This window comes from Rosa chinensis, chromosome 6, assembly GCF_002994745.2.
Source record: "Rosa chinensis cultivar Old Blush chromosome 6, RchiOBHm-V2, whole genome shotgun sequence".
Lineage (NCBI taxonomy): Eukaryota > Viridiplantae > Streptophyta > Magnoliopsida > Rosales > Rosaceae > Rosa > Rosa chinensis.
In genome coordinates, this window is record NC_037093.1 from 58,605,568 (window position 1) to 58,632,136 (window position 26,569).

Consider the following 26,569-nt stretch of genomic DNA (forward strand, 5'->3'; position numbering starts at 1 on the left):
GGCCTTCAAAGCCGGTGGCATTGTCATATCGTATGCATCCTCATCCTGACTGTCATAAACTGGCTCCATTCTCTGGTCACGGAACATATACCTCCTTCGGGCCCTAGGATCAGACAAGTTCATATTTGGCCAATTCCTCCTGTGACCTCTTGGGAAGTTGACGTACACCATGTTGACTGGAAAAGGGTCGGTATCGACAAGCTGAGCTGGTTTGCTCGTCTCTGGAAACTTCAGCTTTCCTTTTTCGATGAGATCCTGCAAAGCATCACTGTAAACCACACAATTGTTAGTAGAATGCTTCCATGAATTGTGAAATTTACACTAAGACTTATTTTTAGTTTCATCGGCCTTAGGTATAACATGGCCGTTTGGCAATTTAATTACTTTCTCAACAAGAAGTTGATCAAAAATTATGTAAGCCTTTGTGATATCAAAAGTGTAAGTGCGGGTAGGTGTCAATCTTAAAGGTGTGCCATCTTTGGTATGGTAGGTTATCGGCTGAGGTTTATCCTTGATTGGGTTTGTTGGCTTTGCAAGGGCTTTACAAACCAATGGTTTGTTTATAAACAATTTGGCAGCATTGATATCGGCCGAATCTTCTTCCTCGACCTTCAAACCTTCGAAATTGGCCTCTATAACATGAACAGTAGGATTCTTATAATAAGTTCCCTTTGAGGCTGATCTAGCTTGAGTTTCTTCTCTGATGATTGCCTCGTATCTAGCCACGCTAGTGGTTAATTCAAAGATGTCCCTAATATCAACTCCTTCATATTTCTTGCGCAACTCATAATTTAGACCTTGTTGAGCTATCCGGACAAACTCTAGCTCCCCCAAATTAACTCTGCACTTGTTTCTTGCGGCCTTAAATCTATCCAAGAAATCTTGGGCCGACTCATGTGCTTCTTGATACATTTTTGCTAAATCAGCGATTGTGACTTCTGGTTCGGCTCTGTAGAATTGCTCATGGAAAGCTCTTTCCATGTTGGCCCAATTTTGAATAGAATTAAGAGCCAAGTTGACATACCAAGCATGAGCAGGGCCGGTCAGTGAGTTCTCAAACCACTTCAACTTCAAGTCGTCATCTCTAGAATGCTCATCACATCACGCTGTGAACCGGGAAATATGTGCTATAGTTGATTGGTAATCATCTCCACTGAATAAAGGAAAGTCGGGAAATTTGAATCCCCTCGGATAGTCTCTGTTTTCAACCCTTTCCGGATATGGTTTGGTGTATCTCGGCCTGGCCATTCTTCTAGGAGCCGGCCCTACAGTTTCTTCACAGATTCTCCTTATTTCTTCGACTGTCAACCCGTTCCTAGGTGGATTTTGTCCTCCTAAACAGTTGTTGTTATTTATCGGCTGTTGCACATAATTATTGGCCATTCCAAATTGGGGTTGAGCTTGAAACGGCTGTCCACCAATAGGAAACTGAGCCTGTGGCTGTGGAACATAAGCATGAGCTTGCTGCCATGGAGGTTGAAGTGCTTGGTTGAGTTGGCCTTGTTGATTTTGTATCAGCAAGGTTTGCAAAGTGTTTTGACCATTCACCATAGCCGCCATTGTTTGGTTCTGTTGCTCAAGAGACGTTTGCAATCCTCCGATTGATCGGTTAGTATTCTCTCCCAAAACAGTAGCTAACTGATCTACCAACGTTCTATTGTTGATTTCTCCTCGGGCAGCGAGTTCATTCGTCTGCAATTTAAAAACCTCATTCAATGCTTTGTACATATACTCGGCTGACACTCCGGCCGGTCCTAAATAATCAGCTTCCACAGTATCTCTAACTCTACCATCTCGTGCTGCATAGATGATAGCACCGGGAGTGGTTGCACTATTCGAGGCACTCTGAAAAGCATTAAGTGGTGAGCCTTTAGACGAACTTTCAGTAGATTGCCTGGCCAAGGCTGCGTCAGCGGCAGCTCGTCTCATGTCTTCTTGCCTTGTAGCGGCGTCAGCTGCCGCTGCTTGTGTAGCCTCCTGTCTTGCGGCTAGTTCGGCTGCTCCAGTCTTTGCTGCTTCTTGAGCTCTACGTTCATCGGCTGATTGCTCTGCCGACGAAGCGTCTGAAGTCCCATTCCCACTTGACTCAAGTGACATTCTGATTGGAGTAAGATCGAGCTTCGGCCGTAATGGACAAAAAGTTGAATTATGTCCTGACTCTCCACACCGAAGACACTTCTTTCCCCTGTTTACACTGTATGGGTTGTCTTGTTTTTGTTGACTAACCTCCTTCCCTTGCATTCAACCTTACTAAGAAAATAGTAATCTTGTGTCCCACCGGGCGTGCCAAAAGATGTTGCCTCTGAAAATCACCTCGGCCTATACAGCCGAGGGATCAAGGAACAAATGTCCTTCTCGATGAATAGATGCGGAGCGTGCCAGCACACGGCCAGAAGGCCAAGTGTGCAACTGTAGGTGTAGTGGATGTAGATCTGAATTATCAAGCAATTGTTAGTCGAGGAAGGAACTTATTCTCGGCTGCGGTTCGATGCCTATAGATTAAGGACTTGGTGGTTGAAGGTCAGGTGAGTTAGGTGCGGTCGTGAGAGTATGAGTAAATATAAGATTAATAGCTACTATGCAACTACGAACAGTAAATAACACGATCAAACAAGTAAAGCATAAAGACAATAAGGAGCAAATAAAAGATAATAACAACGAAACTAAAAACTGGAATGGCTGCAAATTATTAACTATTGTTTGAAAGAAAACAAAGAAAACAATTCAAAATTGATACTAGGCTACAAGAAAGGTAAAGTAACTGAGATTGTAACTAGCAGAGCAAATAAACTAAGGAAACAGACGGAAATTTTACCCAAGCAAAAGGTAAGACGAAATAAGAAAAGCTTGATGGCTTGAGTTTCTGGAGTTGTGTGTCGTCTTTTGTCGATGCTTCTATTTATATCGGCTGCTTTGTGACTTGAACTGATCTCTTGACTCTTTGAAGTTGAGTGGAATTCGGCCTCCTCTTGGCTCAGTGACTCTATCTTGATTCGGCTTCAATACTTATCGTCGGCTGACTTGACGCTGGACTCTATCTGGATTGGCTTTGATGGACGTCATCAACGGCTGCAATTAATCTTGAAGTAGGCTATCTTGGATTGAACTCTCCTCATCGGCTGACATGAACTTCAAGTCGATTGAAATACTACTTGATCAAATTTCATCTTTATCGCTTATCGGCCTCTCTGACAATCGGCCATTATCTTTCTAAGTTGAGTTCGGATTGGAAACCAATTAGAGTATTGGCCAATGGGCTTTTAGAATATAAACCAATGACTACGGGCCGGCCGATAACCAATGGCCTAACTTTCGAAACCCTCTATCGGCCTAGTTTTTATGTGACTTGTCTTGGACCAGATGAATTGTCCAATTGTTCATCGGCCAACATTTCTGGCAATCGGCCCAATTACTTGTTGAGCGGCAAACTGTAACTAGAAATCATTCAATAACTATGCACATTAGCTACGTCCGAGTGGTCATGCAAATGTGGGTACAAACAGGTAGGTGTCTGAAACTATTTTTGGTTTTAATTCTGTTTGCTGGAGTTTGCAAGGTTTGCCGAAGTTTCCAGAATCTAGTGAAGATGGAGAAAAGACGCTTTCCAATCACCAAGTATTTCAGAGTTTGCACTTCGATCAGTATATAAATTTTGCCTATCAGACATGAGCTTTTTGTATTTTAATTTTGTGAATTTTGAACACTGCTGAGATGTATGAAATTAGTGTAACATTCTCTTTTTGTAAAACTTTTATCCAAAAATAAATAAAAATTGGCATGCAATTTTTTTTAAATTTACAATTAACACTTTTGCGACGGCATTTTTGCCGTCGCAAGGGACTTTTAGAGACGGCAAAAAGGTTTCGTAGTGATTGGTGGAGACCCAGTAGCTTTGGCGACGGCAAATTACCGTTGCAAAATTCTTACGACAGCAAATGATTTGCCGTCACTAATGCTCTTGCGATGGCGCAATTGCCGTCGCCAAAGGCATTGGCGACGCCACCAATTGCGTCAGAAGCATTGCCGTCGCCAATGCTCTTTTGCGACGGCAAAAGAGGCTTTTGCGACAGCTTGGCGTCGTGGCTATTGCAATTTTTTTTTGTACTGCATTGAGCAAAGACAGTTTGTAAATAAAAAAGAAACAATATTAAACTGATATATATATATATATATATATATATATATATATATGGACCTCGGACAGTAAAAAAATCTGTCATTAAAGCAACACCATTATCTCAAACTACCAAGAGGAATACACATAACTCTCAATTGATCTCTTTTTAACATCCATGAGTCTGGGGGTTTCTCATCTATAGTGAAGATTGAAGAAAACCGATATGTATATTCATTGGCTAGCTTAATTAAGTTTTCTCTTTTCCAACAGTATAGTAAATGTTTGAAAGTTAAAGATAATATTCGTTTATAGTGATATATGTTACAAAGTTTCCACAAGAATTTCTCTTAAGAGGTAACTACACCTGAATTTTCTGCGCAACTTGGACAAGATAGACTGTTAGATAGATAGAATTTTCTAAGTAACTTAGACAAGTTATAGTGTTATACAATTGCCAATTTGATTGAATACATTTTCTGTGGATACGTGTTTTTATTATTACTTTTTCTACAATATCTACATGAATTATTAGGAACATTAGTATCCACATTCCACATTGTCTATTTGAAGAAACAAAGCACATTGATGAGAAATTTTAATAGCATTCAAACATCAAAATTAAATTATTGAGGAAAAATGAAGGCACTGGACAAGGGCTGCATGGAGGGAATCAGTAAAAATTCTTGCAAGTGTGTTCCCCTCTAAAACTCAAGAAAACATGATATTTAGATGAAGAAAGGGACATTCTGGAAGAGGAGGCTTTTTGAGCTATATTAAGAGCCATGGATCACGGATGAACAAACTTACTTCCTGCCAGAGCTCCTTTCTCAAACGTTGATCACTAGTTTATTGGTCTCTCTCGGTGAGTGGTAAGAATAACGAAGGTGCCTACAATTTTTTTAATTTTTTTATAGTAAGTGTGAATGATAAAAAAGCTATATGGTTGTGGAGTTGAGATCTACTTTTTGGGTAAGTGATCCTGAATTGGATACTAACATAACATAGATTAAGAATTTCTCTAGATATAATGCTATGCAATACCCAAGTGTTTCCTTACAATTTGTTCCTCTATATTCGGGTCTCATCAAAATATATGCTTGATTTGGTTTGTCCAAAAACAATGGATCATCTAGACAGTGAAATTGTACCAGTTACTGGCCCATATATAGAATTACTCAATTACACTATACTATAAAATGTGTCAGATCCAGCCCTAAGCCCCTAAATGGAGCTCACCGACCGATTTACGTGTTACGGCCGATCCAATAACTATACCTAGATTGAGACGAAACCTAACTTCATTTAAATCTCATTATCCACCTATGTGCATATCTTCCACATCCTCAAGAGAGGAAAGATTCCCCTTGAGCTTATATAAACAATGGGATAGCTCCATTCATTTCATTGCGACCTTGAAGCACTGCAAATTCAGTTAATCTCTTAGGAAATCTAGTTATCAATGGAGTCTCTGGCTAAACAGGCAAAGGTTCCAGCCACAATACTAGCCATTGGGACTGCAAATCCAATAAGCTGTTATTACCAAGAAGACTATCCCGATTTCTTGTTCAAAGTCACCAAAAGCGAGCACAAGACCGAATTAAAAGACAAGTTCAAACGCATATGTAAGCTTTAATTATTGCATGCAAGAAATATATATCTACATATACAAATATATATATATACACACATACACGGAGGCTCTGCACCTCTTGTCGGACGGAGGTCAGGGGCATTCCGGACTAGTCTGCAGTTGGGTGGAGTCGCCGACAACCAGTTTGCAGTCGCTGTCCAGAACCTTGAAGTTGCAGGTGAAGTCGCTGCCCAGAACCTTCAACCTCGATCTCCTTTGACCTCGATCGCTGTCCAGAAGAGGTCTGGGATGCCTCTGACTTCCGTCCGGCATGATTCGCCCCGCCGTCGCGGCCTGATTGCTGTAGAAGCATCGACGTCCGCTCAGGCATATATATATATATATATATATATATATATATTCTGTGCGCGCCCGCGTGTTATAAATTTATAATTATATACTGAGAGATCTGCATGACATGGACAACATCATGATCTTTCACTTATTATGTCTTCATATCCTTTATACAAATAAGATAAGGTTAGATCTATTCGTTGTTTTTGTCGAAAATTATACGGATGTAACTGTGTAAGTCATAACATGCATGACTTTGTATTTAACAGGTGAAAAGTCGATGGTAAAGAAGCGATATCTGGGCGTCACAGAAGAGAGTCTAAAAGCCAACCCTAATATATGCAGCTACAAGGCTCCCTCACTCGACGCACGTCAAGACTTACTAATTCACGAGGTCCCCAAACTCGGTAAAGAAGCGGCGTTAAAGGCCATCAGAGAATGGGGCCAACCCATTTCAAGCCTCACCCACCTCATCTTCTGCACAGCTTCCTGCGTCGACATGCCCGGTGCCGACTTTCAGCTCATCAAGCTCCTCGGCCTAAATCCATCTATCAACCGGTTCATGATCTACCAGCAAGGCTGCTTTGCTGGTGGGACGGTGCTACGGATTGCTAAAGACGTGGCCGAGAACAATGCCGGAGCTCGTGTTCTGATCGTGTGCTGTGAGATCACCACCATGTTTTTTCAGTAACCTTGTGACAGCCACTTGGATGTTTTGGTCGGACAGGCTCTGTTTTCGGACGGTGCGGCGGCTTTGATTGTTGGGGCCAATCCGGACCCCAAAAGTGAACGTCAACTGTTCAATATCATGTCTGTTAGATTGACTATTATCCCAAACTCGGAGCATGGAGTTGTGGCACATTTGCGTGAGATGGGGTTTGAGTATTACCTATCATCAGAAGTTCCAAAGTTGGTTGGTGGGAAAATCGAAGAGTGTTTGAATAAAGGGTTTGAGGGCATTGGGGTTAATGGTGATTGGAACTCGTTGTTCTTTAGCGTTCATCCTGGGGGTCCTGCAATTCTGGACAAGGTTGAAGAAGAGCTGGGTTTGAAGGAGGGGAAGCTGAAGGCAACAAGGCATGTGCTGAGTGAGTTTGGGAATATGGGAGCTCCATCTGTGCTTTTTATTTTGGATGAGATAAGGAAGAAGTCAATGGAGGAAGCAAAAGCCACAACTGGTGAAGGTTTGGAATGGGGTGTGTTAATTGGGATCGGGCCAGGACTCACTGTGGAGACTGTTGTGCTCCGCAGTGCTCCCACTGCTATTTGAAGTACTCGTTGATCAAAATGGGTTAATATGACTATTGTAAAAGCATGGTTTGTTTTCATGTCCAGTGTAATTTTCTATTTGGTTTGTCAGGGGCGTGGCTACCTTATGGCCTACAGTGGCCTGGACACCCTCATGAATTTCAAAAGAAAGCTAAAATAAGCTGCAATTAATATCTTATATAAGTGGATTACTAATTATCCTTATTTGGCGCCCCTAATATATATTGGTCATTCAAATATGGCACTAAACAACTAATATGATTTTTTTTTTGGTTAGTTATGATGCTTAATTACCAATTAATGAGGAATTTAAGATATCATCTCATTTTTTCCTGCTTCTTGATTGATATTTACAAATTCAATAAATTTATGAATATGAATTTTCTCGTTTCAAAAAAAAAAAAAAATATATATATATATATATATGAATTTTCTAGTTTGGCAAAGAGATATTACATGGCATTTCCATTTTTTTTTTTGTCGAAGAAAATAAAGTTTGTATTAGATGTTTCAAATGATACAACACAATACAAGAGGTACAGAAGACCCCAGCAAATAGAGGCACGTAGGCCCAGCAAATAAGGCACGAAGGCCCAGCAAAAGAGAATTAAAGCCCCTAACAGGCTTGGCCCAAATACAATTTGAAAGCCCATAACTGAAAATGGAAAACCCTAGCTAGAACTAATGCTAGCAGCCACCAACAGAATAGCAGCTCCATCCCTAGAATACTACCGCCGCCACCTCCATGTCGCTCCTTGAAGAGTATCAGCCACCAAAGCACCATCTTGCTTCCTTCTACACCGGTTGGGACAGTACACACAGGGCTCAAAGATGCCCAAGAAACACCAAGTAACCTAGCAGAGTGTGATTGCGAAAATTGAGCCACTAGCTGTTGAGGAACGAAAATTCGCCAACGGGCGTAAGTTCGTTTAGCGGTGGTGGAGAACGAAGCAAATCCCGAAGCACTAGCAACCAATTCCATCCAAAAAGGACATGGACAATTTCGAAGGTAGATCTGGACTAGAGGAGTAGAAAATCGGTGACAAAAGAGCATAATTGGGTTGTAGGGATTTCCATAGTTGAAGGTTAATTTGTTTAGCATATGCATTTACATAGTTTTTTTTTTTTTTGAAACAAGGGTTCATTGCATTAGATGACCAACCAAAAAGCCAGAGTCTAACATACACTTAAAGATAGAAAAATGGCGGGGTAACGACCACGCTCCTATATAAGTAATGTAAACTCATTACAAATCAATTTTGAGCTCGCTTTGTAAGCGAACTCAAAACAAATAACAACTCCGTGTCTTCTAGGGCAAAATCATTTACTAGCATCCCCATTAGCCAGACGCGCAATTGCGGTACCAATAGAGAGCCATTTCCTAGCAAACAAATAGGAGCAATTCCTTATCCATAAGCCGCGTGAAAAAATGCCAATCGTATTCCAGATAATTACCAACTCCTGTAGCAGTCTTGATCCGAAAATGATTGGTCATGGACTATATGCCGGCCCAACATGCCTAAGAATGTCCACCTCTTAAGCCGGGCCACTCCCATCACTAATTGATCAATGAGGATGGCAAAGAATCCTCCCTACTGGCCCTTAAAATAGAGCCCATCAGCCCAAAGTTGAGCCTAGGTCTGAAAACCCAAGCCCAAACCTGAGTAAAAGGAGCAGCTACCTCAACGCTCGGATGCCCATTGGCCTCCGCCTCAGACCGTCCCTCCGGTGGCCGTCCTTTCCACCACCCCATCAGGCTCTAATCACCCAGATGAAACCGGCCTCTGAGCAACCGCAAACAGCCGCTAAAACCGCCTCCAAACCACCACTGCACCAGTAGAACCGCAGCTGTAGCCCAAGAGACGATCTGCGGCGCTAATCCTGACTCAAAGCCTTGCGACCTCGAGACCAAACAGCCACCGCTGGATCTAACTCGCCCGCTCCTCCTCTGCAGCCCAGACGATAAAACGCGAAGGCAACCTCTTCACTCACCACCTGGACCGAAACCCTCCACCACGGTCTGAGAAAAATCCCTCGCCGGAGATCACTCCCTACGTCGCTGCCGTCCACGATCGCCACCTTACCCAAAGGAAGAAATGCCTCCGCCAGTCGAAACCTAGGTTTAGAAACCAAGGTCGCTCCGAGAAGCTCGGAGATGCCTTCTAAGAGATCAATGGAGTAATGTTCGCATTTACATAGTTTTTTGTTACCATGAGTCTAGGAAAATAAGACATAATATTTATTTTGTATATGAGAAAATTGCATTTATATTTCGGCCCTGCCGCACGTAAAATCCTAGCTCCACCCCGTTCTTGTGACATATAGATAAATGGATGGAAAAGAGTAGCAGTAATACATGTGATAAATGATTCTTTGAGTCTTTGTTGCCCAGTCCAACTGTCCAACAGTACGATAGTAGTACATACGCTTTTCTTTTTTTGGCGAAATTCTTTTATTACTGTCGTGCAATTTCTTTATTGGGTCAATGTCATTCCATGTCTTCCTGAAATTAAAGAACGAGTTTATGGACCTATTAAAACCAACTAACCAAGTACTGCATACTCACTCCTCCCCAGTCCCCACTCACGGCATTAAGCTTCTTGGAGAGTAGGAGCGCGAGCTTCAGTTCGCCGTACTAATGTCCAGTGCCATGCATCCTGAACAACATTAACACGCGCCTCGACGCCGGTAGATTTTCCACGGTCCTCCTCCACAGAGAATCTCGTATTCGTCGATCAACAATTCAGCTCTCTCATTCTTGAAGCCGTTTCCTTGCTCCCGCCTAATACTCAAAAGTCAAAACACCTACGCTCGTCCTTATTGCAGATGATGAGGATGAGGCACCATCAACCCTTCCCGCTTTACCACAACTTGAGAGAATGGTGATCCACACTACATGTGGGTCTGGCCCCGTATTGAATGGTTTATTTACAAGACAATTTGTAAATAAAAAAGACAATATTAAACTGATATACATGGCCCTCAGACGGTGGTGTTTAAGGAGGAGTTTCCCAAGACATCCAGCGGGAAAATACAAAAGTATATATTGAGAGAAATTGCCAAGTCTGTAGCTGGAACTTTTCTGGTGAAAGTTGCAACTAGTGTTCAAATTCTAAAATAAATGACAATACGAAAGTATTTTAATCTTTTGTAATCGCTTCATGTATAGGTATTATTATATTTAACTTCATCAGATACAACTTACAGAAATGTTGAGAAGACAATCTGACCCTAATCGTTTTCTCCCATACATGAACCAGCACTACGCTAAAGTTTAACCCTTCGAGTCTTATGTACACATACAAGAGTTTTCATGTCCTATCAGTGCGATCACCAACTGCATAACGGTTTCTTTTAGGACTTAAGCCTGATGAATGGAGCTGCTTTCGTCTTTTCATGAGATTCATTGCAGTATGTCTGTCATCTCGAGCCTCCTCTGAATCAGGCTGTGCATACAGGTAAAAATTTGTATCACTGTGCTGAGATTTATACCATAAATTTATAATTTTCCATTTCAGCAACATAATAGGGCAACTATGACTTACGAAAGAAAAGGAAGGAAAAAAAATACATTGTATTCGCAAGCACCACTTAACACATAAACAATAATCATCCACTTCAATCCTACATCAGTACCATCACAGAAGAGTGGAAAAAGCTCTGCAAACTATAATCTTCCAGAATCAGTACCTTGATGGCTAATGCTTTGTCAAAGCTTTGAACGGCACTATCAGGTTCCCCAAAGTTTAACTGAGCTCTGCCAAGGGTAACCCATGCCTGAACAGATGTGAAGAAAGAAAAGATCACTTGGATGCTTGCATGTGAATTATCTATTATACTTTTCTCCAGAATGTCAAGTGAAATCACAATAAAGGTTATTAATTACTAAATATCAGCCAGTATATATAGGTATATGTTTATATGGACAACATTAAGGGCAATGTCAATACTTTATTTTCTCAGCAAGACAATATACTGCATGTAATAATATTAGGAAGAATAAGAATCATGGGCAAGGGGGAAGCACAATTCAGGCTACTAGAAATGCTAACTGCAGCATGTTCATGCAAAAGTCATTGAAAGCAAATTATGAAGTTAAACCAAATAGATCACAAGGTTCATAGCTCCCATTTCATAATGCTAAAGGTTTTAAACAGTTACTAAGTATCTTAATTTCTCTGTGGGGACTTGTTACACTAGTAGTCGAGAGAAATTGCCCCTCACCAAAGCTCAATTTCCCCTCCCCAAATATCACTAATTAACAAAAATAAATACACAGCAAAAGAATCATAAACAGCATATGAATGAGAAGTCTCTCATGTTCAAATTTTTCCTAAAAGAAAGAGCATCATCATAACTTGGCACTACCACATGAACAAAAGAAAAGGTGACAATCATGTCAGAAGTATAGAGATTTTGAGTATTTTGACATACCTCAGCCCATGAAGGTGATAACATGACTGCCATGGATGTAAAGCTTGAAGGAGAAGATGTATTTACAGAGAAAAAGAGAGAGAGCTTCAGACAAAATATCTGAGAGTATTTCCGATTAATGAAGTTATAGTTCAAATTATTACAACACACTAGTATTTATAGTAGCAGGAAACAAGAAGAAAGAAACCCTGGTTATTACAGCCTGTAAATATACGTAAGCAATACATCACCGAGCTACCACTACATGCATTACAGCTGGACACCATATGTAACCTTCATAGATGATTGTACCAAATTTGTGTGGGTTTATCCACTTATCAATAAATCTGATACTTTTCCCACATTTGTCAAGTTTCACAACTTTGTTTCCACTCAATTCAAGCATAATGTTCTCTCTCTTCAAACTGATGGTGGTGGTGAATATAATAGCAAAGCCTTTAGAAATTATCTTGATCACAAAGGCATTTTTCATTTTATTACTTGTCCTCATACTCCCCAACAAAATAGAGTAGCAGAAAGAAAGAATCGACATATTGTTGAAACTTGCATCACTCTCATGTCTGCTGCTAAGATGCCTAAACCTTTCTGTTTTCATGCTGTTGCTCATTCTGCATATCTCATAAATCGGATGCCTTGCAAATCATTGAATATGTCATCACTTTATATCCAGCTTTTTGGTTCTGCACCTGCTCTTAGTCATCTTAAAATCTTTGGTTCAGCATGCTATCCCTTTCTTCTACCTTACTGTCATGATAAACTTGATCCAAGGACTACTAAGTGTGTCTTTCTGGGATATGCTCTAGGGTACAAGGGTGTGTTTTGCTATAGCATTGAGAAAAACAAGCTTTGGATGTGCAGACATGTGATTCATGATGAGTCAGTTTTTCCTTTTCACTCTTCTCGCAGTGACCACTCACCCCAGCCTACACATGTGTCTTCTTCTGCTCCTGCATCCTCTTCCCAGTCCTTTCCACATATGATGCATGTTCTCTCTTCTGATCAGTTGCATGTGGTGCTTCCTTTTGTTGATAATCTTCAGCCTGTTGCTAGTCTCCCTGCATTGGCTGGGGGGGGGGGGGGGGGCTGATGGTTCTATGACTATAAATGATGCAAATAATAATGAGTCTGCAAATTCAGGAAATTCTGAAAATCCTGAAAATACTGTTGGTAATGCAAGTGGGAATGATAACGATACCAGTTTTGGTAGTGTTAGTCCTGAAGGTCAAGTCTTGTCACAGGAGTTACAATTTCTTGATGATCCTGCCCTTGCATATAATAATCACTCCATGTTAACTAGAGCTAAGAATGGAATAATCAAGAAGAAGTCATTTGATGAGTTTTGTGCTTATTCCTGTGTTGTTCAGAACAATCTACTTGATGAACTCTCTTGTTTTAGTGGTCTTACTGCTGTTATTGATATTCATGATCCTGTTGAGCCAAAGAGTTTTAAAGCTGCAGTTGGTATACCAGAGTGGGATATTGCTATGAATGAAGAAATTGATGCATTGAAGAGGCAAGGTACATGGGAATTAGTTCCCTTTCCAGAAGGTAAGAATATTGTTGGAAGCAAATAGGTGTATAAAATTAAGAAAAATCCTGATGGAAGTGTTTCAAGATTTAAAGCAAGGTTAGTTGCTCAAGGATATAGTCAAGAGAAAGGTTTGGACTATGATGAAACTTTCAGCCCTGTAGTGAGACATAGCACAGTGAGAATTATTCTTTCTCTGGCTGCAATGAACAATTGGGAATTAAGGCAACTTGATGTTAAGAATGCTTTTCTACATGGTGACCTTAAAGAAGAAGTATATATGCATCAGCCTCATGGATTTGTTGATTCTGTGCATCCCAATTATGTCTGTTTACTCAGGAAATCTCTGTATGGGTTAAAGCAAGCACCTAGAGCTTGGAATGAAAAGTTCACTAATTTTCTTCCTGCCTTGGGGTTTAAATTCTCTCATTTTGACCCAAGTTTTTTTGTTAAGGCTATGAGTGATGGGATAATTGCATTGTTGTTTTATGTTGATGACATAGTGATTACTGGATCAGATAAAAAGGGTGTGTCATCTGTAATATCTGAACTCAGTGATGTTTTTGATATGAAAGATCTTGGGCCTCTATCTTATTTTATGGGAATAAATGTTCAATATAAAGACACAGGCCTCTTCTTGTCACAAGAGATATATGCCAAGGACTTGATTGCCAAGGCTGGGTTAGATACTTGTAGAGAGTGTAATACTCCATGTTTGCCTCATACTCAACTGCTCAAAAATGAAGGTACACCTCTGACAAATCCCTCTCTCTACAGAAGCATTGTTGGTGCTTTACAGTACCTGACATTTACTAGGCAAGACATTGCTTATGCTGTAAACACAGTGTGTCAATTTATGTCTCTACCAACTGATGTGCATTATGCTTCTGTTAAGAGAATTTTGAGATATCTGCAAGGTACCATATCAAAAGGACTGTTTTATAAATATGGTAGTAGTGTTGCTTACATTAATGCCTTTTGTGATGCGGATTGGGCCGGTGATATCAATCAAAGAAGATCAACTACAGGTTTTATTGTCTATCTTGGACATTGTCCTGTGTCATGGCAGTCTAAGAAACAAGGTTCAGTTTCTAGGAGCTCAACTGAAGCTGAGTATAGAGCACTTGCAAATACTGCTGCAGAGATTTCATGGATGAGGCACATTCTCTGTGACTTGCAGATCAGGATTCCAGCTCCACCCTTGTTGAAATGTGATAATCTTTCTGCTCTTGCATTGTGCTCAAATCCTGTCTTTCACTCAAGGATTAAACACCTCGATAATGGCTTTCATTTTGTGAGAGAAAGAGTCCAAAGACATGATCTTCTGTTGCAGTATGTGCCTACAGAGAATCAAACTGCTGATGTCTTCACTAAGGGTTTACACAGTCCCATTTTTAAGCAGCATTGTATCAATCTCAGTGTGGTAACCCCCACTGAGATTGAGGGGAGGTGTTAACAGGTGAACGCCAACATGAAGGTAATGCTTGCGTCTGCAATCAACGAATAAGGTGGTGTCCAGCTGTAATTATTACAGAACCCCTATTTATACTACTCTCTAGATTAAGCCTTAACAAACTTTGGTAATTAACCATTACAGAAAGTAACTCCAGCTAGGTAAAAGCAATTAACCAACTATGCCACATCTGCTCGATGCATTCTCCAGCAAACTTTGACCAGAGGCACAACATTGACTCGTTAACACCTTCCCTCAATCTCAGTGGGGGTGAACACACTGAGATTGGAGCAATGTATACTGAATACAAGGCTTGTGTAAATCTTTGGCAAGAATATCTTCAGTATGCCCAGTAGTAGAAACATCTTCAGTATGCTCAGTAGTAGAAACAAATTGAAGTAGCAGCAGGTCATACCTTTGCACTCTTTCTCTAACAACATGAAAATGCATTGCATACCAGCTCTTGATGTAGCCATACCAATATTGTGAAGCAAATCCTTTGCATATTTTTTTTTACAGAAGAACATCTCATTACTCCTGTAACTTATCCCTTGCTTTCTGAGGCCAAGTTCTTTATTCATAGTAGAATCCCACTCTGATTTTCTAACAACAGCTTTAAAGGTCTTTGGTTCTGTAGCACCTAAAGCCATTGAAGTATGCAGACTCATCATAAGCACACAAATCTTGAAATATCAGCTTCTTGGCAGTTTCATTTTGGCCCTGGTAAGCATGAAATGTTGAATATATGCTTGATCCATAGTTTCCTGACCATAATCCAATTGAGGTTGTGTCTGGACTTGCTCAGTTCTTGTAGCCATGCGATCAGAGAAGTTTTCAGCTACTCCTGGTGAATCAAACTTTTGCTTCTTGGAGCCACCTTTACCAATTGTGCTTGGAGAAAGTTCAACCCTTGAAAGCACCTCCAGTTTTCTGTCTTTGTCATTTTCAATTTCAGAGAATCCATTTCTTGTTGCAGCATTTGTCTTGGGTTGCAAAGATGATTCTAGCATGGTGGAGTGAATATGCACATGACCAACACGAGACAACACCATAGGGTCCTTATGATCTGAGTCTTCTTGTGCATAAAGGATATCATCTTTGGAAGGGACAATGGCAATTCGGCTACCAACATAATGCACAGGATCCTTACCACTTTCATCAATTGGTGCAACAAAACCAAGATGAGATGAAAAATTATTGATGCTATTATGAGCAACTATAGCTATTGGACCATTCTTTTTTGAAGCTTGTGAAAAAGAGCGAGGCAATTGCAAGTGCACATCACTGTGATCATTATTTATCACATTCTGTTCGCCCCCCTCAACCACAGCAGGAGAGACTCCAATGTGGGTGTCAAGAGAGTTATTCAAAGTAGAGCTGATTGGAAGAACCACTTGTAACTGATGCAGACCAAGGACAGGCATCATGCTGTGTAGAGCAGCAGAAGAAAGACAGGAAGAACCAATACCAACAGATGAAATACCATGTGCAGAAGCAGAAGCAGTAGACGCACCAGAAGAATTAGCTCTATTGGTATTACATGCAAACATTGCAGTAAGAGTAGAAGGTGATTTGGCTCCTTGAAAAGCAAAGTTAGACCTGTAATGACAGTCCGAGGCTATATGTCCTTTCAGGCCACAGATTTGGCACACCATAACAGACAAGCTTGGATGATTATGTGGGATATCATTCCTATAAAAGCAGTTCACAGCTGTGTGTCCTTTCTTTCTGCATATTTGACATTCTGCAAATGACTTGCCTTTGTTGCTACCATTGTTTTGAAATGTGGAATTGTAAGGCCAACTGTTGAAGCTGCTGCCATTGTATCTGTCACTGCCAGACCAGTTCTTCTTATATTTCTCTCTATTATCTCCTCCATCAGACGCATAAAAATGAGTTCTTTGAGAGTTGTTTCTTGTTACCAATGCTGACATGTGAGGATGAGTTTGGAAAATGCCTTCAATGTCTCTCTCGGTAGCTAACAATTGAGACCTGAGATTTTCTAGAGAGATGAGAGTATCTCGGGCACGAATGATAGTTTTAATCATTGCATATTCTGCAGGTAGCCCATTTAGAGTCACAACAACTATGTCTTCATCTGAAATAGTAACCCCAACAGATGCTAACTGATATCTTACACGCTTCACACGAATCAAGTACCTCTCAATAGAATCATTTCCTTTCTTGATTGTTTGAAGGTCAGTCTTGAGCTGCATTATGTTAGCTCTAGATGTGTTAGAGAATCTCTGTTGTAGACTAAGCCATGCCTCCCTTGAAGACTTGCTTCCAACCACAATGTCCATTATTTCATCATCCAAAGTTGCAACAAGAAGACTAAGCAAAGCCTTATCTATTTTCTTCCACATTTTGTAGGCTGCAAAGATCTCACCTGTTACTCCCTCACTATCACAGATCACATACATTGTAGGACAAAGAGTATTGCCATCAATATAACCAAATAGGTCCTGTCCCTCTAAAAGAGTTTGAAATTGATAGCTCTAAGTAATGAAGTTATCGTACTTCAATCTTCTCGTCATCATGCCAAGCAACATATAAATCTGAAACGAAGTTTGACTAGTGGCCATATATACTCTAACTAGAGTTTGCTGACACCAAGTAACTATGTCAAATAATCCAACTCCACAATGAATCAAAGGAATTCCAAATTCACTACTCACCAAATTTGTTTTTAAACTACCACCAAACTTTATGAAAACCCACCGTATGGCTTGCAGTATGACTTTGTTTTGTTTAATTCAAGATTTTGTCCTTAAGCATCACCATCCAACCCTCAGTAACATCACCAATCATCATAACTCTATTTACTATTTCAAAAGCTTCAGCACTTCATAGAACAATGCAAGTTTTTCAATCATAGTAGCATCCATCATATGTAGGAAGAATCCAGCAACACCACACATGTATAGCATTGTAGATATTCCAAATACCAGTAAGCTAGGTGAATTGAAAAGATAATACCATGAATTTGCAAGCCACAAGAAGAGAATGACTGAAATATACTGCAAGATGGTTGATGATAAGCCTGATAGAATAACAGTCCCTTCAACATGAAAACTCAGACAATCGAGCCTCTAGAATCCATATCCAAACTCAAATATGTACAACAGAACCACTTGTTATCAATCTATTATGTTATCACAAATTCCACAGCTTATGAGCTAATATATCATCACACTTCACAGATTAAAGATCCAGATGATGCATGAACAGCAAGGAATAGCTACAGTACTCAGATCCAGAATATCAAAGTGAAAATAGGCGATCTGTAGTGAGAATTAAGCTCACCAGTAGGAGACATGACTAAAATGAAGCTTAGGATGAAATCAATGAGCCTGATTCACAGAAACAAAGCAGAAATTGCAGATCTAAGGTTTTTCACCTGATGAAGAACAACGAAGCTCAAATGCGGAAGCTAGAAGTAGACGAACACTTCTACAGTAAGAAATAGTCCACAGGATCAAGAGCCATAGCTCTGATACCATGATAACATTGCAGCCATGGAAGCTTAATCTCAAGGTAGAAGATGAAGATGAGCTAGAGAGAAAAGAGAGAGAGTATCTATCTGAGTTTTTTTTTCAATAATACCAGCTTACAGAAAATTATTACAGAACCCCTATTTATAGTACTCTCTAGATTAAGCCTTAACAAACTTTGGTAATTAACCATTACAGAAAGTAACTCCAGCTAGGTAAAAGCAATTAACCAACTCTGCCACATCTGCTCGATGTATTCTCCAGCAAACTTTGACCAGAGGCACAACATTGACTCGTTACAGAGAAAAAGAGAGAGAGCTTCATACAAAATATCTGAGAGTATTTCCGATTAATGAAGTTATAGTTCAAATTATTACAACACACTAGTGCTTATAGTAGCAGGAAACAAGAAGAAAGAAACCATGGTTATTACAGCCTGTAAATATACGTAAGCAATACATCAACGAGCTACCACTACAAACATTACAACTAGACACCACCTTATTCGTTGATTACAGACGCAAGCATTACCTTCATGTTGACGTTCACCTGTTAACACCTCCCCTCAATCTCAGTGGGGGTTAGCACACTGAGATTGATACAATGCTGCTTAAAAATGGGACTGTGTAAACCCTTAGTGAAGACATCAGCAGTTTGATTCTCTGTAGGCACATACTGCAACAGAAGATCATGTCTTTGGACTCTTTTTCTCACAAAATGAAAGTCATTATCGAGGTGTTTAATCCTTGAGTGAAAGACAGGATTTGAGCACAATGCAAGAGCAGAAAGATTATCACATTTCAACAAGGGTGGAGCTGGAATCCTGATCTGCAAGTCACAGAGAATGTGCCTCATCCATGAAATCTCTGCAGCAGTATTTGCAAGTTCTCTATACACAGCTTCAGTTGAGCTCCTAGAAACTGAACCTTGTTTCTTAGACTGCCATGACACAGGACAATGTCCAAGATAGACAATAAAACCTGTAGTTGATCTTCTTTGATTGATATCACCGGCCCAATCCGCATCACAAAAGGCATTAATGTAAGCAACACTACTACCATATTTATAAAACAGTCCTTTTGATATGGTACCTTGCAGATATCTCAAAATTCTCTTAACAGAAGCATAATGCACATCAGTTGGTAGAGACATAAATTGACACACTGTGTTTACAGCATAAGCAATGTCTTGCCTAGTAAATGTCAGGTACTGTAAAGCACCAACAATGCTTCTGTAGAGAGAGGGATTTGTCAGAGGTGTACCTTCATTTTTGAGCAGTTGAGTATGAGGCAAACATGGAGTATTACACTCTCTACAAGTATCTAACCCAGCCTTGGCAATCAAGTCCTTGGCATATATCTCTTGTGACAAGAAGAGGCCTGTGTCTTTATATTGAACATTTATTCCCATAAAATAAGATAGAGGCCCAAGATCTTTCATATCAAAAACATCACTGAGTTCAGATATTACAGATGACACACCCTTTTTATCTGATCCAGTAATCACTATGTCATCAACATAAAACAACAATGCAATTATCCCATCACTCATAGCCTTAACAAAAAAACTTGGGTCAAAATGAGAGAATTTAAACCCCAAGGCAGGAAGAAAATTAGTGAACTTTTCATTCCAAGCTCTAGGTGCTTGCTTTAACCCATACAGAGATTTCCTGAGTAAACAGACATAATTGGGATGCACAGAATCAACAAATCCATGAGGCTGATGCATATATACTTCTTCTTTAAGGTCACCATGTAGAAAAGCATTCTTAACATCAAGTTGCCTTAATTCCCAATTGTTCATTGCAGCCAGAGAAAGAATAATTCTCACTGTGCTATGTCTCACTACAGGGCTGAAAGTTTCATCATAGTCCAAACCTTTCTCTTGACTATATCCTTGAGCAACTAACCTTGCTTTAAATCTTGAAACACTTCCATCAGGATTTTTCTTAATTTTATACACCTATTTGCTTCCAACAATATTCTTACCTTCTGGAAAGGGAACTAATTCCCATGTACCTTGCCTCTTCAATGCATCAATTTCTTCATTCATAGCAATATCCCACTCTGGTATACCAACTGCAGCTTTAAAACTCTTTGGCTCAACAGGATCATGAATATCAATAACAGCAGTAAGACCACTAAAACAAGAGAGTTCATCAAGTAGATTGTTCTGAACAACACAGGAATAAGCACAAAACTCATCAAATGACTTCTTCTTGATTATTCCATTCTTAGCTCTAGTTAACATGGAGTGATTATTATATGCAAGGGCAGGATCATCAAGAAATTGTAACTCCTGTGACAAGACTTGACCTTCAGGACTAACACTACCAAAACTGGTATCGCTATCATTCCCACTTGCATTACCAACAGTATTTTCAGGATTTTCAGAATTTCCTGAATTTGCAGACTCATTATTATTTGCATCATTTGCATCATTTATAGTCATAGAACCATCAGCCCCCCCCCCCCCCCCCCCCCCTCAGCCAATGCAGGGAGACTAGCAACAGGCTGAAGATTATCAACAAAAGGAAGCACCACATGCAACTGATCAGAAGAGAGAACATGCATCATATGTGGAAAGAACTGGGAAGAGGATGCAGGAGCAGAAGAAGACACATGTGTAGGCTGGGGTGAGTGGTCACTGCGAGAAGAGTGAAAAGGAAAAACTGACTCATCATGAATCACATGTCTGCACATCCAAAGCTTGTTTTTCTCAATGCTATAGCAAAACACACCCTTGTACCCTAGAGCATATCCCAGAAAGACACACTTAGTAGTCCTTGGATCAAGTTTATCATGACAGTAAGGTAGAAGAAAGGGATAGCATGCTGAACCAAAGATTTTAAGATGACTAAGAGCAGGTGCAGAACCAAAAAGCTGGATATAAAGTGATGACATATTCAATGATTTGCAAGGCATCCGATTTATGAGATATGCAGAATGAGCAACAGCATGAAAACAGAAAGGTTTAGGCATCTTAGCAGCAGACATGAGAGTGATGCAAGTTTCAACAATATGTCGATTCTTTCTTTCTGCTACTCTATTTTGTTGGGGAGTATGAGGACAAGTAATAAAATGAAAAATGCCTTTGTGATCAAGATAATTTCTAAAGGCTTTGCTATTATATTCACCACCACCATCAGTTTGAAGAGAGAGAACATTATGCTTGAATTGAGTGGAAACAAAGTTGTGAAACTTGACAAATGTGGGAAAAGTATCAGATTTATTGATAAGTGGATAAACCCACACAAATTTGGTACAATCATCTATGAAGGTTACATAGTATTTGAAACCTTCAATAGACAAACAAGGTGCAGGACCCCAAAGGTCAGAATTTACGTTTTGAAATGGAAGTACAAATTTTGAGATAGACTCAGAAAATGGCAATCTATGCATCTTGCCACTAAGACAGTGAGAACAAGAATGAAATGTTTGATCATTATTAAACTTGACCTGTGATAAAGACAACATTCTAGACACTATATCTGAGGAGGGATGGCTAAGCCTTTGGTGCCAGAGAGAGCATTTGACAGCAGCTCCAACAAAAGCAGTATGAGCATGATGAAATGGAGGAATGATTTTTGGAGTTTTGAAGAGGAAGAGCCCTTCCCCATTACTCTTTCCTTTGTAAAGAAGAGCTTTTGATGCCTTGTCCTGCACACAGATATCAATATCATCCATTGTGATGAAGCAGTGATTATCTTTGCAAAGCTTATTGAAGGAAAGCAGATTAACTGCTAAACTAGGAACATGAAGAACATTATTCAGTTTAAAGGTATGCTTTGCAGGAGTAATTTGTCCAACACCAATATGTTTAACACGCAAACCTTCTCCATTACCAATTGTAATGGTGTTGTTGGAGTCAAAAGGATGAGCAATGGAAAGATTTCTGAGATCAGATGTCATATGGTGAGTGGCTCCAGTATCACCAATCCACATTTCAGTGTTGTTGCTATTAGAAGAACTTGAAGAACTTGCACCAGAACAATTGGTGTGAGCAGTCATAGCAGTGAGTGAGTTTGGAGGATTAGAACCCTGATAGGCATAGTTGCTTCTATGATGGCAGTTAAGTGCAACATGGCCTTTCAATCCACAAATTTGACAGACCACCACTGACCTAGAAGGATGATCAGGGGGTATGTCACCTCTATAGAAACAATTAATAGTTGTGTGGCCCTTCTTGCTACAGATTTGGCACTCAGGAGAAGCACCAATATTGTTTCTATATTCAGCCCCTTGATTATTAGCAGGATTCTGAAAGCACTTGCTAGCTGTAGATACCTCTACTAGCATGACTAGTTTGCTATCTCACCAAGCATAAGTAACACCCTCTTTGGGACACCCACAAGCCATGGTGAGGACCAACCGCTACTTACATCTTGTAGCCCTATGTTCAAGCTACGCTACGGTATCCGGAAATGGCTAATCCGTCGCCGGGAAGCTACCTTCCTGGCCTTGCCAACATGCCCTCACAAATAGGCTTTCTAGACTAGAAATAGTTGTTGCTTGTCCCACATCGAAAACCATGTAAAGGAAATGGCTTCCTTCACCTATAAAAGGAATGCCTCCTCCCACTTAAACACCATCCCATTACATCTTTTTGTAATCCCCTTGGGCCGCAAGGCTCAACACACTAGTGTAACATTCAAGTGGATGTAGTTTCCCGCTAAGGCGGGAGATGAACCACTATACATCTCGTGTCACTCTCTCTCTTTCTCTCTAAAGCTAACTAGAGATCCCACGGATCACTAACGTTAACATTGGCGCTAGAAGCACTCGACCTTCCTTGCCTTGTATTCTCAACCAAGCCTTACAGCCGCCACTACCACTACCCATCTTAGTGGTAAAACAAAAGGCAAAATTTTGCATCAAGTGCAACTTAGGCTCTTTGCTTAATGCCAGGCCATGATGAGGCCCCCCGCCAACTTAAAGGGCTAGTCAACTCCGGTCAACCCCAGTCAAGGGCAAGTCAACGCCCAACTCAGAGGTCAACGCTGACCTACACAAAAAAAAAAAAAAAAAAAATTTTGCAGGTGCCAAATTGCTCTGGACACCCATTCCATCTTTAATCAATCATCAGCGGCGAAATCCTCCGCTAAGCACAAACCCATAAATCTATTCTGGGCACCCATAGCACAAACCCATCACACCCACCGCTAAGCACAGCAAGCTAAGCGCCTTCCGCTACGCCAAACCGGTCATCAAGCGTCCATTTCTCCATCTCGGCACAACAGGTTGCTGAATGAAAGAGAAAGCAAAACTGTGGGCCATCCATCAGCGGCACCGCACCACTGGCCATGCTTGCTGGCATCCTCCGTTGGACCACATCACCGCTGGGCAGCATAACTGAGAATCTCCACTGAGCAAAGCTCCGCTCCGCCGAGATTCACCGCTGGAGAGTGCTCCGCCAACCTGCAACAAGTGGACAATGCTCCGCTTCGCCGGTCAAATGCTCCACACCGCTGGCCATGGCTCCGCTCCGCCGGTCAAATGCTCCGCTCCGCTAGCCAAACCTTCCTCCGATGGTCACCTCAGCTAGCTAAAGCTGCCTCCGCTAGCCAAAGCTCCACTGCTGGATAAAGACCTCTACCAGACCGCACACCGCCAGACTGTACACCGCCAGACCGCACACAGCATATCGCGGTCATCACCTCTTCCTCGGCTTTGGCTCTTGGTCAACGCCAAAGAACAGCAAGCTTTAACATCAGTCCCCTCATCGCTTGGTCACGACCTCCCGTCAATCTCTGCTCATGGCTCTTAGTGATCAATTCCACGAGAAGGCTCTGGACTACAAAAAATCACTCCAGCGGTAATACAGTGCTCGCTCATAACGCAGCAGTACAGCACCCTCGTTAACGCACAGCAGCAGCTCGTTAACACTTGCCAAAACTCATTAACCGCCAGCAACAATATTGAATTTGGACCATGACGGTAGCTCAAGACCATCCCCCAAAGCTCATGCCCGCGTTGGAGCCATAACCAACTTCCAGCTAATAATTCCAACACCGGTTGTGGACACTCACCTTGCTTGCAGGAAGACCGGCAAGTTAAGTCTTTCTTACACTATTGATACGAACACCGAACACCATGTACATGCTTTTTCATAGCTTATCTGCTACGTGTTAATATCTCAGTACACTCAACTGTCGGCACACATGTGTATAGCTCTTGACCGTACATTAATCATTAATCATTCTATTATAAGCATCATGCATGTATAGCGCATGTCCATTGATGCAGTGGCCCAGTATTTGTCCATAGTAACATAACCTTGTTACTACCGCTCATTATTGGAAACCACCCATATAATATATGCTTCTTATCCTCAAAAGCATGCACAATTATACATGTGGACACTTCTTCAATGCTAATCTTAAGCACTCACAGTCATCTCCTCACTATGACCATTTTTTATTTATTTATTTTCTCAAGTCAAGGCTACAACATGTTTCATGGGCCTGCAACCAATATATGCCCTCTGCCTACCCTTATTACAAAGCCATATTTTATCTTACAATTAATATAATGGTCAGTGAGCATGATTCACAGCACAATATACTTGTCTGCTAAGTTTCTCTTGCCTCTTAAATCATCTATTTCTTGAGGTATATATGGACACCACATGGCTGAGTTATTGTTTGTGAACAATGCATCCTTGGTCTATTTACACATGGTCTGCCAGGGCACTTGTCACAACTCTTTTAATTACACATGCTATTTATGCATGATGTGTTGGCCACATCTCATTTTTGGCTATTTGATTCAAACTTGCGTCTGATGCTCATCAAAATGCAAGTCTTTGCATCTACATATGTTTATAACGTGAATGTGTGTATATGCAAATTAACGCCATGCATATATGTGAAGCGATCATATCACTATGATCACCACTATGACATTCTCAAATGTGTACATTAAAATCTTCATTGCACATTTAATCAATTCAATTACATGGACAAAGGCACTAATCATTTACCTTGTCTTATGTTAACGAGGCACATGCACCGTTGCAATCAACGACATCATTAACCTTCTACTATTGCTCTCCGCCAATCCAATGGAGAGTCATGCTCGGACAACTCCGCTAGCCTCCAAATCGGCACAAGATAAGCAATTATACCTTCTCTTTTACGCTCTTGCGATTAGAGCTAGTGCCATACACATGCCATGCTTTAACTACTTCTAAGCATGCCTACAATATATCACACTTGATATATCTTTACATGCTTCTATAACTTTTAAGCATGCCTACAACATTTCGTAGATTTGGCAACACTTTCTAGGTCTCACATGCTAGATATGTCATGCTTCACATACCGATCTCAATGATCCTTTACCATATCTACAAAAATGCAAAAAATGATATTAGCATTGATACGTCTAAAACATGCACAACTTAAACCTTGCACTCAAATATCATCGTTGGTAATATAGTGATCAAGCAAGGGTCATTACCCGCTGAAGATTGTTCCTAAACTGCTAAACAAATGTCACAAACTACTCTAAACTATGCTACTGAACAGTTAACGAAAATAAATTAATTAACTAACCTAGACTCAATGTAATTTTCTATAAATTTTACAGGAAACTAAAGACACATTGAATAACATGTATACAAAATTTCAGAACAATCGGAGTTGATTTGATATATTAAATAATTCACGTAAAACTGAACACAGTAAGATAACAAAGCAGAAACGGATTTTATAGCTTTAAACTATTGATAGAAACATAGCTAAGGACTCATTCTCCACCACCAAACACACTCAATCATATCAAAGCTCAGTTATGGAATCCTAAATCTCAATTGAATTTACCCGAAGTTAACTCACAAGCTCGAATTAACCCATTACCCTTTCTTAGTTCCTCGTTAAGTGAATACAAGCTCACCACTTAATCTATTTCCGATTATGCAACCTAGACACAAGCTCGCTAAGTTTAACATATCAAAATCATTAAGCACTAAAAAGGTTTGGATAAATCTAGGGTCACAAGTACGTTGGTAGTCTTGCTAAACCTAGGGTTTGAGTCACATGTAATTCAAGAAGACATTTTGCTACTCAATTGGAATCAACACACGACATATACGAATCTAGTGTTACTCCTAGCATTAGAACCCTAACCTATTCATTTAGTTGCGCACCTAAACAAACAAGCAAAGATTCATCTTGTAGACACGGTGAAACAAACACTCAATTGATAATATAGAAAACCAAAAACTGAATTATCATCAATATGAATTGAACATGTTTGGGGCTTTGAAATCGCCCCTAGCTACAAAAGTATTTAGATAGACATAGTCGTGAACAAAACAAAAACTAGAAGAAAGGAAGAGGAAGAGATGG

The 26,569-nt window shown here is 40.4% G+C and overlaps 3 protein-coding genes across 3 annotated transcripts in view; 2 read left to right on the forward strand and 1 right to left on the reverse strand.

Annotated features, from left to right (window-relative positions):
- Positions 1 to 5,486: 5,486 nt before the first annotated feature.
- LOC112169554 (chalcone synthase-like) lies at positions 5,487 to 7,528 on the forward strand. The gene is made up of 2 exons (XM_024306597.2): positions 5,487 to 5,739; positions 6,311 to 7,528. The coding sequence occupies exons 1-2, from the start codon at positions 5,577 to 5,579 to the stop codon at positions 6,730 to 6,732; spliced, it is 585 nt and encodes a 194-aa protein (XP_024162365.2). The 5' UTR covers positions 5,487 to 5,576; the 3' UTR covers positions 6,733 to 7,528.
- On the forward strand, positions 6,850 to 7,311 carry LOC121050048 (4-hydroxycoumarin synthase 1-like). Its single transcript, XM_040508601.1, has one exon. The coding sequence runs from the start codon at positions 6,850 to 6,852 to the stop codon at positions 7,309 to 7,311; it is 462 nt and encodes a 153-aa protein (XP_040364535.1).
- Positions 7,529 to 10,448: 2,920 nt separating the features above from the next.
- Positions 10,449 to 26,569, reverse strand: part of LOC112173285 (tetratricopeptide repeat protein 33) — a 33,516-nt gene continuing 17,395 nt past the window's right edge. The window contains exons 4-6 of the mRNA XM_040508063.1: positions 11,745 to 11,759; positions 11,001 to 11,087; positions 10,449 to 10,756 (exon numbers count right to left, since the gene is read on the reverse strand). Coding sequence (XP_040363997.1) covers positions 10,622 to 10,756; positions 11,001 to 11,087; positions 11,745 to 11,759 — 237 coding nt within the window. The 3' untranslated portion in view covers positions 10,449 to 10,621. The remainder of the gene's footprint in view (positions 10,757 to 11,000; positions 11,088 to 11,744; positions 11,760 to 26,569) is intronic.